Raw genomic sequence first — 11,273 nt, forward strand, 5'->3', positions numbered from 1 at the left:
GTATATATATCTGAAGGAGCAATAAAGAGCCACTCTGTGGACCAAGTGTTCTGACCAATACAATGGCAGACAGTCTGGCCTCAGCCCACCATCAGAAGCTGTGAGGCAAGATCTGAGCAAGATGAATGTCAATTCCTCTCATCGAATACTATGAAGAAACAGAAACGTCCACTATGGTAAGAAATGTATTTCCACAATAGTGGATACAACAAGTGTCTAGAATTCTCTGAACTCTTAATATATACAGAATATGACTGCAGCAGCAGTCCGTTACTGTAAAGTGTGCAGTATTCCATTGAAACCAACATCAAACCAAAAGAGTGTCCAATCACAATCCAGTAGATCTGGTTGGAATATTGTAATCAACCATCAGAACTTTCGAGGTATTCCTCACTGTCATCCTCTTCTCCATCTTCTTCAGCTTGTGTTGCGGTGACCACCATTGAGTTCTCATTGCCAATGATGACATACTCCATATGCGCATGTTGGACCTGGATATGGTGAGGTTCGCCAGAGATCTCTGCTGCTCCCTGCTGGCCACTTATCGGAATGCTTCTTACAGTATCTGTTAGGGGGGGAAAAGTTACAGTTTATCCTTAAAAGTGATATAGGCACCTATAAACATTTGTATTTGAAACATGCCCTCAATGAATTAATTCAAATCATTAAACATAGAAATCGATAAACAATGTATTTTATAGACCCTTTCAACTAGATAAACCAATGTGTGCATTCATGGCATTCCCAATGTTACAGAAAACAACACTGAGCTAATGGTAATGGACAACTTGTCTGCATTGATTTTGAACGCTCAAACTACAAACCCAATAGGAACGGACTGGAAGAGTCTATACTTAAGGAGGACATTAATGTGATAATGTTCATATGTTCAATCCTCACCTTGTAAGCTATAGTCTTGTCTTTCAGCCACGAGATGCTCCTGTTCAGTGGAAATTATTTGGCTACTCTGGTTCCCAAAGACACAGTGAGTTAAGTTTGAGTTGTGAATGTTAATGATGTAGGCTGGTGCGTGAGGAGTAAACTTCCTCTCTGGAGAGGAGCAACATTGAGAAGTGGACTGTTCTGTGTAATCTTCGGACTTCACTGTGGAGAAGAGTACACATTGTTTAACAATGACCTTTAAGAGTGAAGGGGGCTCCACGCAAACACCCACACTCACACCTGAAGTGTGTAAAGAGTCTGTTCAAGAGTTATGTGCTCATGCAATCACAATAGCTGTTGACAGATTAAAATGGTCCTCTAGGAAAACGTAGGCCTACCTGTAGATAGGTAGTTCCTGGATGGCTGTTTGTCAATAGTTTTTGATGGTGTGGCTACAGTAAAGCCTAGATAAAGGATAATAAAGCCGTTATGAAGCAGAATAACCCCACCCTTGACCCTTACGGAAAAAATATATATATATATATGCATATGTGTATATATATATATATATATATATATATATATATATGAATCAGTGTTTACAGAAATATTATAATAATATTATCCCTTATCACAAAATCCTATAGGATTCCAATATTTTGGTTCCAAAATCCAAAAGGATTTTTTGATAGTGACACTAGGCTATATCTTGGAGTTGGGTCATATTATAGAAGTATCCTATTATAAGACTGCTATAGGAACACTACTGAGTATGGAAGCATATGAGTTCCATAATTCAAATGAGAATGCATTCTGCAGTATGCAATTCTAAAAGACATTACATTAGGCAATTGCTAATTCATTATGCAATTTAATATTACAATTTGCAATACTTTCTTTCAAAATGCATTTTAATATACAAAGTGACAATGCAATCATCAAATCAATTTGATTTATTTTGGTTAAAAATTTGAATAAACATGGATTGAATTGCATTCCATTTTGCCATGGTACTTTAGTCTCAAAATTCAAATGGCAATTCATTTTGCATTTCAATTTTCAATATTCAGTTTCATCTTTTAATTGTCAATTACTTTTGCAATGTAATGTTCAAAATTCAATGTAGAATTGAATTATTTTTTAATTTTTTAATGTATTTAATTTTTTTTTGAAAATGTTTTTAAAACAAATATTGAAAACATTTTGAATATTTTTTGGCAAAAAGTTTTGCCCGGTTTGCAGAAATAGCGCCCCCGTTATTGCATAGCACTTTGTCACGCTCTTTGTGTCCCAAAATTCAAATGGCAATGGCAAACGCGATTCCAAAACACATTGCAATCTGTCAGTCTTCCATCACCCATGGCGGGAACTACGTCACGTCCGTGTTTATCTCGCATTGGTCAGTTTTCTCTTTAAGGCGGGTCTTAGGCAGGGCGGCTGACGGCCTCCAGGTAGAGAAGAGAACGTAAAAGAGAAATTGTCGCTGACACAGTAGCCTACTGTTGAAGGTGATGGGCAAAAACAGTCGCTCAGCTACTGAGGGAGGCAGGCGTGTGTGTGTGTGCGTGCGGAGACCTTGATCCGACCGTACGCCACCCCCTCCAGGAGCGTGTATCAGGGTGAAGCGTTAAAAACAGCACACAGGTAGCCAGGGGAGCTGAGGGAGCTGGCAGCCCAGGGCCCTGGAGCTCATATCTGGGTGGAGCGTTTGCCCCTCTCAGCCCGGAGGACTGCTCCAGATTAACGACCATAGACAGTAGGCTACTGACAGGGCTAACACAGGGCTACTAACAGGGCAGGGCTGTTAATTACAGGGCTACATCGTTTCATTCACACTCAGGCACTCCTGGTCTGACCACGACCGCCGGTCCAGCTGCAGCCTGCACTGTCAGGAAGTCAAGGAAGCGTATAGCCACGTCCTGAGATATCGATGGCTTTGCCCCAAACGAGGAACGTGCATCGTTCTTTTCTCAAATACACCATATTTTTAAGCAAATAAAGTTGTTTACTTAAGATTACTCAGCGTTCTATCAACGTTTGGTCAGGACCAGAAAGCAAGCGTAGTCACTTGCTGAGATATCGATGGCTTTGCCCTAAACGAGGAAGTAGTTTTTCACTGATCGTTGATAAGAATGTAGCACAAATTAGCAAGTGCATCTTTTAATCAGTGTCTACGTTTTATTTTTATAACGTAGCACAAATGTATTACATTCGTCAATGTCGACGTTTTTCAGTTATAGTTTTGGATGTTGAATGTTTGTACAAACAACAATCCAGTGGGATGGGATCACGTCTCACCGAGTCTCGCAACCGATTCCCTACCACCGCCGTCATGTCATCCGGCACAAGCTTCCTTGGTACACTGCTGTCATAAGCATTACGGTTCCCCATTGACTCCCATTGATTCTGACTGACCATTTCGAAACGCCGCTGACATATGATAGTAACCGATAAAATTTCGTCGATAAAATTTCGAAATTCTTGCTGTATTATGTCGGACAAAAATGTAGGTTATTATCAAAGTGAAATGGTTACTATCATATGTCAGCGGCGTTTGTTTCAGCACATAACGTTTTCCTTCGAAATGGTCAGTCAGAATCAATGGGAGTCAATGGGGAACCGTAATGCTTATGATAGCAGTGTACCATGGAAGCTTGTGCCGGATGACATGACGGCGGTTTCCCTACCGGTGCAGCGAGAATATTTTCGCGGACCAAACGTTGATAAAACGCTGTAATCTTAAGTAAACAACTTTATTTGCTTAAAAATATGGTGTATTTGTGAAAAGAACGATGCACGTTCCTCGTTTGGGGCAAAGCCATCGATATCTCAGGACGTGGCTATACGCTTCCTTGACTTCCTGACAGTGCAGGCTGTAGCTGGACCGGCGGTCGTGGTCAGACCAGGAGTGCCTGAGTGTGAATGAAACGATGTAGCCCTGTAATTAACAGCCCTGCCCTGTTAGTAGCCCTGTGTTAGCCCTGTCAGTAGCCTATCTTACTGTCTATGGTCGTTAATCTGGAGCAGTCCTCCGGGCTGAGAGGGGCAAACGCTCCACCCAGATATGAGCTCCAGGGCCCTGGGCTGCCAGCTCCCTCAGCTCCCCTGGCTACTTGTGTGCTGTTTTTAACGCTTCACCCTGATACACGCTCCTGGAGGGGGTGGCGTACGGTCGGATCAAGGTCTCCGCAAGCACACACACACACGCCTGCCTCCCTCAGTAGCTGAGCGACTGTTTTTGCCCATCACCTTCAACAGTAGGCTACTGTGTCAGCGACAATTTCTCTTTTACGTTCTCTTCTCTACCTGGAGGCCGTCAGCCGCCCTGCCTAAGACCCGCCTTAAAGAGAAAACTGACCAATGCGAGATAAACACGGACGTGACGTAGTTCCCGCCATGGGTGATGGAGGACTGACAGATTGCAATGTGTTTTGGAATCGCGTTTGCCATTGCCATTTGAATTTTGAGACACAAAGAGCGTGACAAAGTGCTATGCAATAACGGGGGCGCTATTTCTGCAAACTGGGCAAAACTTTTTGCCAAAAAATATTCAAAATGTTTTCAATATTTGTTTTAAAACCATTTTCAAAAAAAAATTAAATACATTAAAAAATTAAAAAATAATTCAATTCTACATTGAATTTTGAACATTACATTGCAAAAGTAATTGACAATTAAAAGATGAAACTGAATATTGAAAATTGAAATGCAAAATGAATTGCCATTTGAATTTTGAGACTAAAGTACCATGGCAAAATGGAATGCAATTCAATCCATGTTTATTCAAATTTTTAACCAAAATAAATCAAATTGATTTGATGATTGCATTGTCACTTTGTATATTAAAATGCATTTTGAAAGAAAGTATTGCAAATTGTAATATTAAATTGCATAATGAATTAGCAATTGCCTAATGTAATGTCTTTTAGAATTGCATACTGCAGAATGCATTCTCATTTGAATTATGGAACTCATATGCTTCCATAACTGAGGTAAAGTAGCAGAAAATCATAGAAATGTTATATAGGCCTAGCCTAGCAATAAAACTGATGTAGAAATGGTAGGGAAACTAAAACCTATGCCGACGATATTCTCAATGGAAAATGTGTAATTCTCAGCGTATACACAACATAAGTAGGCTAAACTGCAAGGGGTACCTACCTGTTAGTTTCTCAGACAGATCCGGATTACAATGTGCCAGGCACTGGTAGAACTGCAAGCATGCATGCCGACCTTTCCGTAAGACGATCTGAATTAGTTGGGAAGCTTTTTGCGTCGGTGTTGGTTGAGACGTAATAACTCCAACTTCATGATTTGTAATGGTCCGTGTGTGGAACAGATAAGTTGTCATCTTTTCAACCAGGCAGGGTGCCAATGACTGACTGAGAGTGAACAACTGGCCTCTTAATTGCTTCTCTGTTCGAGAGGATGACGTAAATCAACACACACACGCGCGCGCGTCCGCACAACAAGAGCGAGAGAGAGAGAGAGAGAGAGAGAGAGAGAGAGAGAGAGAAAAGAGAGTCTCAATTAATTAGTCACAACAAAGTAAAGACATGTATATGTTCAATCCTAAGGACGTTGTACTGTGTCTATCTGACTCAAAGTTGTGTCACTATCTCAAATCTCAGTCTCAACGAACTATTCACCTTTGGTCAAAGCTAGAAATAACTGATAGAACGTAGCTACTTACCAGGGGGAACGAAGCCACTGGGTGCGTTTAATGTTAGATCCATTTATGGGCGTCAGAAGAATCCCTGCATTTAACCACAGTTTAACCAGAGACTTTATTAACGAAGGCTTCGGTTTAACCCTACAACCTTAGCCTACTCATATGTAGTTTTGGGAGGGACTTTAGAAATTTCTTCTTCGGAAATTCCCTGCCATGCACGTGCTGTACTGTACTTTCCCTTCTCTGATCTTCTCCGTGTGTGGCAGCCGACCAGTGCTTTTGAGTAAGCTAGGTAATCAAGAAATATATTTGTTCAATATTCGATTTACGCCTGTAAATAATATGATCACTGGTAAATTGCATGTCCGGTCTAGACAAGTGCAGGGGGGGGGAGGGGTTTGCGCAGCCTCACGCAGCATCCACCGGTGCGAACTCACCACTCACTGGTCACCGTCATCCTGGGCGGGTCCATTATTCCTGTAGCTTACGGAGAAAGATGCTAATTCCCCGGTGAAGATGTCGTTACCGGTAGCTGAAATATATTGAATTTGGACCTGCTACCAAAAGATTTTAGAGGAGAAGAGTAAAAATTGCAACATGAAAATTTGGAGTACAGAACATATATTCAGGTAACGTTAAGTAGCTTGCCAAAGCTTAACTCTACTGTACTATGATGAAGCTGGCATTGTTTATTTGCAAGAATAAATCAGCTAATGCTACTTGAACTAGCGACATAATGATTGTCATTCTTATCTTTCTGATTGCTGAGAAAGCAGTAGTGCTAATGATAAGTGGATGTTCCAGATTCCTCGAACGATAGTGTTATTGGACGGTGAATATATTGCTTGGCGTTTTACTATGACCAATAATGTGTACATGCAGATGTAAGGACGCAGAGGCTAATGGCATTGAAGTTAACTTGACCCTTATGCTAGATATTTTGGGATAACATCATTTCAGGAAACTATGGCATTGCACATCTAATGTGACCAGAAAGACACCGACAAACAAGTCAACAAGACAAATCAGTGCTGATTCAACATCTCAGATATTGTCTGTGATTGTAATCTTGACACCGCATAGAGGCTGCATGGTCTCCTTGGTATCACACATCAATACAAATGCGTTTTTGTGACATTTACAATTGCAACACCGTACTAATATGGCTAAATGATAGCTTAACTGCCTTTTAAACAAGTATTGCTATGCAAATGTCAAATGTAGCGTATTACCCTAATATTATACTCACTAAAATTAATTACATTTAGTTTGAAAAGAAAAGAATGTGGTGAGAGAATATGACAAGGAAATAGCCTAGTACAGATGCAAGTGTGACTGCAGCCATTGTTAGTAAATGTATTATAACAGGAAGAGAGGATGAGAATAGAGGATTGTTAGCTGATGCCAATGTCTGCTCTTTTCTGTTCATAGCTACCCCTGGGAGACGGTGATCAAGGCAGCCATGAGGAAGTACCCCAATCCCATGAACCCCAGTGTCGTAGGAGTGGATGTCCTGGACAGGAAACTGGACACAGACGGTCGTCTTCACAGCCACCGGCTGCTCAGCACAGAGTGGGGCCTACCGGGCATCGTCCGAGCGGTCAGTGACTGGATAGTAGCCTAAGGCAATTTGTGGCATGTCAACGAGCGTCTATGATTCTCATGTAATGTAAATCTTAAATAAAGTAACTTAAATGTTTCAGATAAAATGTTTTTCATCGCATCATTAAATCGTTTTAACGATATAAGTACTTCACCTCATTTATATTTGTCATTTATATTTGTTAGAAATATGTATGCCCCAATAAGGCATTTATACTTTACAGAGGGTGTAATTACTATATTATAATAATTTGTTTGTTGACACTGCAGTCTGCTGTTAGTAGAATGACACTGACAATTGCTGAAAAAGTGCAGATAATTTGTGTTGAACCACACACCATTCCTTTCAGTAAAAAAGTCTCCACTCTCCTTGTAGATGATATTGGAATGATTTCCATTATGTCTGTTTTTATACTTAAGATTTTGGGGACAAATCGAACAGTTACCTATGTGAAAGAGCTCTCCATTGTGGACCCCAACGAGAAGAAGATGGAGCTGTGCTCCACGAATGTGAGTGATGTAGCCTGAACAATGCACCCAGTTTGCCTGTGTTTATTCTAGGAGGACATGTGTGTAACATTACAAACACATACTACTCAATTTCATGACTACACAAAGGATTTAGCATGTGTGCATCTTGGGTGTGGCACATCTAAAACAAACTTGCCGGAAGATTTCCCTTCTTTTCAGCTAACTGTACACATTTTGTTCACTCTTCAGATTACTCTGACCAATCTTGTGTCCGTTGATGAACGTCTCCTCTACAGACCTCACCCAGACAACCCTGATGTGTAAGACATATGAAATCACTTCACTGGGAACATATCTGTTATTTTTTTTTTATCTGTACAGAACAATGCTAAAATGTTGTTTATTTCTTTATAATGCTGTTTTTGCAGCACCATTCTTACACAAGAGGCCATAATCACAGTGAAAGGCGTCAGCCTCAGCAGTTACCTTGAAGGCTTGATGGCCCTCAGCATGTCTGCCAACGCCAGAAAGGTACTTAAACAAGCCTTTACTCCACAGTACTTTGATTGGCATTATTTGTTTTTCCTGTGATGCCATTTCCTTTGTGAAACATTCTGAAAACAGGTCAGTTTTGCAAACAGAAAAGTGAACTGAAACTGAAACTCATAAATGGAAGTCATCACAGCTCAGTCGTCCGCTGACGACATACGATGTGTGGACATTTTTCCATTGTTTAATAAGAGGAAATGGGGGATTCATAGAGAACCTCTCGTGCTGCGTTTGTATAGGCCACCACCACTTAGGTTCTCCTTCAGCTTTCCCATGTTCTTCCCTTCATGGCCACACACCGGACATGCAGCTAATTGTGGCTTTCAAAAATGGCTTTCACCTTTGCCCAGATGACACAATCAGTCCAGCAATCACATAGTGGTCACAATTCAGAACACTTTTGACGTTTTTAGAGGAAAATGTTATGCCCAAGACACTATTCATATGACTAGACGGATACTAGTCATATGAAGGTGGGCTGGACTGTGACCTTCTTTGTCTTTATGCCCTTTGGAAGTCCCTGGTACACTTGGATATGAAATACTTAATGAATAATGTTTCAGAAATATGAGGCACTCACAAGGGCTATATGTTTAAAAATGCCTCTAATCTCACATTGGTATGCAGATAATAATAGATAGATAAAACATGTCAACGATGATGCAAAACATGTCAACTGATTTTGCGATTGCTTTGCTTTTTGTGTTTGCTGTAGGGCTGGGATGCAATTGAGTGGATCATTCAAAATTCAGAACGGGAGAAAGTTCCTCTTTGTGACCTGTGCTAAACATGGGTAACTAAAGTTCTAATTTTGAACTTGACTTCACTTTGCATATAGACATGAGACCTTTTCTTAATTTGACTGTATACATACAATATGTTGTGGTTATGAGTGTATGTGTGTGAGGGTGTATCTGTGTATGTGTGTGTAGTTTTTGTATTTGTATACTCTCTGTCCTCCTACTTCCTTCATTTGCCTGCAAAATAACCAGTTGTGTGTGTGTGTGTGTGTGTGTGTGTGTGTGTGTGTGTGTGTGTGTGTGTGTGTGTGTTACCTTGTGTGTGTGTGTGTGTGTGTGTGTGTGTGTGTATGTGTGTGTGTGTGTGTGTGTTTGTGTATGTGTGTGTTCCCTTGTGTGTGTGTCTTCAGAGCCTTAACAGCGTCCACCAGAAGCCAAGGAACCTCAACATTAGCAAAAGAACAGAAGCACCTCCAGATACCACAGCTAGCCTAACCGACTGTAACTTGCCTCAGTTCTGCAGAAGTGCACTCCCAGTAAACCTGTGGAGGTCATGGACACTGGACTTGAGGGCGAGTGTGTGAGTGCCACTTCAGTCCCATGGAGATGATTTTACCTGATTTTACCTTCAGGAGTGGCAGAGGGGGCAGTAGGCCATATTTGAACCACAGACGCTGCGGCCTGATGTAATGATCATCGTGGATCACAGTTCTTTAAAAAATGTTCAAATGAAGTCACTGATACATCTCGTTAAAAAAAAACCTGCATTCCAGTATGTTCTCTAATATTTTGTGGCCGTGATTTTCAGAACAGTCACTGATACTGTATGTTGTGCAGCAGCACAGTGGTTTTCTTCAGCACTGACATCCAGTCCTATACTATAGTCAGTTTCGATACATAATGGACTTCCTGTTACATCTCTGGCTATCGTCAGATTTTAGAGGGACTTTTTGCCACTTCTGAATAGCTATGCATACCACACTGGCTGAATTTTGTTTTGGTTTGGACCATGCCGTCATCGCTTAATTGCTATTGGTTTTTATTTGATTTAGCCTCAGCTCCCAAATGTCATATCAGATTGCAGCCATAAAATGACCACAGATAATCATTAGATATCTTAGTTATTCAGAGAATGCATTCTGACGTTTATTTTCATGAAGAGGTCTGCGGTCATTGTGCTGTTGAGTGAGAAAATGCATATGGAACAGTATGTAGCAGCATCAGATTGTTCTGACCAAGACACATCCAGCCATTTTGATGTCTAGTATAAGCCTGTCTTATCTGCATGGCAATTTCAGATTCAAAGCAGTGCCATTGGTGCACTAGAATGGACCCATACCCCAAGGTAGATGATGACAACATTCTTTGTCCTTAAATTGATACTAATTTTAATCACTTGGAGGATATGCCATTGCATTTGTGTAAATGAAACAGTGGAAGTTCGGAATCACTGGGTATTGATAGAGCATTGGTACATTTTGTGTGTTCAAAACAGAATTTTAAAAATGTAGTAATGTCACGACACAGGCCTGAGCTTGTGATTTGAACCTGCGGGCTCTTCTGTTGTTTAATGGTCAGGTAAATGACTCACACTTCAGCGCTATTTAGGAGTGATGTTTATGTTATATTAATGGTTTTCTTCAAACCATGTGGCCTGTGGTATATTGTGGAGCCTATAGGGAACAGCTGCTAGTGTAGCACAAAGCAGGCAGCTACAGTAGAGACAGCACAGCAGCAGGATTAAGTGTTTTGTAAAACCAGCGGTTAGAGCGTCCCTGGCGCCTTTAGCCCCTCGGTGAGCGATACAAACACAGAGCCTTGACGCTTCCACTATTGGCCTGGATGAGGGACTTAAGGTACTCCATGTATCCAGATTCAACTATTTGGTGCTGATAACCATCGCCGGAATGGTCAGAATGTCTCCTTTTTACTAATGTGAAGTAAATGTCTTTGCACTTTCAGAAACTAATGTTAAATTGCTAAATCTAGTTCAGAGAACTTTCCATCTTTAATTATTTATTTGCCAATATGCTGTTGATTTATTTGCCAATATGCTGTCCATAAAACACAGAGGATTAGCACTTTATTTTTGTTTACATGCTATGCACAGTTATGATGAGAAACTAGTGGTACAGTTATTGCTACTGAAATGTTTATGTTTACTTTGTGTTGATTCTGAATGGCACTAAGTCTTAATATATGTTTGATATTTTATAATTATTTTGAAACATTGAACTGTTCTTTACCAAAACCAATGTTGAAACCGGTTAATGAAATGACTGCTGTTGTAATTTAAGACTTCTGTTTGTCGAGGTTTCACAATGAAGATTTTGAAAAAACTTCTGACAGTAAAGCAA

The 11,273-nt window shown here is 40.5% G+C and overlaps 2 protein-coding genes across 2 annotated transcripts; one reads left to right on the forward strand and one right to left on the reverse strand.

Moving 5' to 3' along the window:
• Nucleotides 1-92: 92 nt before the first annotated feature.
• Nucleotides 93-5,859, reverse strand: si:dkey-29h14.10 (uncharacterized). The gene is made up of 5 exons (XM_062537736.1): nt 5,576-5,859; nt 5,044-5,298; nt 1,281-1,346; nt 901-1,104; nt 93-565 (listed from the first exon to the last, which is right to left on the reverse strand). Exons 1-5 carry the CDS (start codon nt 5,616-5,618, stop codon nt 363-365), a joined length of 771 nt encoding a protein of 256 aa, XP_062393720.1. The 5' UTR covers nt 5,619-5,859; the 3' UTR covers nt 93-362.
• Nucleotides 5,860-6,075: 216 nt separating this feature from the next.
• On the forward strand, nt 6,076-11,273 carry prelid3a (PRELI domain containing 3A). Its single transcript, XM_062537737.1, has 7 exons — nt 6,076-6,183; nt 6,986-7,154; nt 7,577-7,666; nt 7,877-7,947; nt 8,056-8,158; nt 8,892-8,969; nt 9,327-11,273. The coding sequence occupies exons 1-6, from the start codon at nt 6,152-6,154 to the stop codon at nt 8,961-8,963; spliced, it is 537 nt and encodes a 178-aa protein (XP_062393721.1). The 5' UTR covers nt 6,076-6,151; the 3' UTR covers nt 8,964-8,969; nt 9,327-11,273.

This window comes from Sardina pilchardus, chromosome 6 (assembly GCF_963854185.1).
Source record: "Sardina pilchardus chromosome 6, fSarPil1.1, whole genome shotgun sequence".
Lineage (NCBI taxonomy): Eukaryota > Metazoa > Chordata > Actinopteri > Clupeiformes > Clupeidae > Sardina > Sardina pilchardus.

What these genes read in the sequence shown, in the direction of transcription:
- si:dkey-29h14.10 (XM_062537736.1), bottom strand. Translation starts at nt 5,618, where the DNA reads ATGGATCTAACATTAAACGCACCCAGTGGCTTCGTTCCCCCTG. An exon ending in CAGTGGCTTCGTTCCCCCTG is followed by an intron (nt 5,299 to 5,575) that starts GTAAGTAGCTAC and finishes CCTCTCGAACAG; the next exon opens with AGAAGCAATTAAGAGGCCAG. An exon ending in CAGGAACTACCTATCTACAG is followed by an intron (nt 1,105 to 1,280) that starts GTAGGCCTACGT and finishes TCTTCTCCACAG; the next exon opens with TGAAGTCCGAAGATTACACA.
- prelid3a (XM_062537737.1), top strand. Translation starts at nt 6,152, where the DNA reads ATGAAAATTTGGAGTACAGAACATATATTCAG. An exon ending in CACCCAGACAACCCTGATGT is followed by an intron (nt 7,948 to 8,055) that starts GTAAGACATATG and finishes CTGTTTTTGCAG; the next exon opens with CACCATTCTTACACAAGAGG. An exon ending in TGTCTGCCAACGCCAGAAAG is followed by an intron (nt 8,159 to 8,891) that starts GTACTTAAACAA and finishes TGTTTGCTGTAG; the next exon opens with GGCTGGGATGCAATTGAGTG.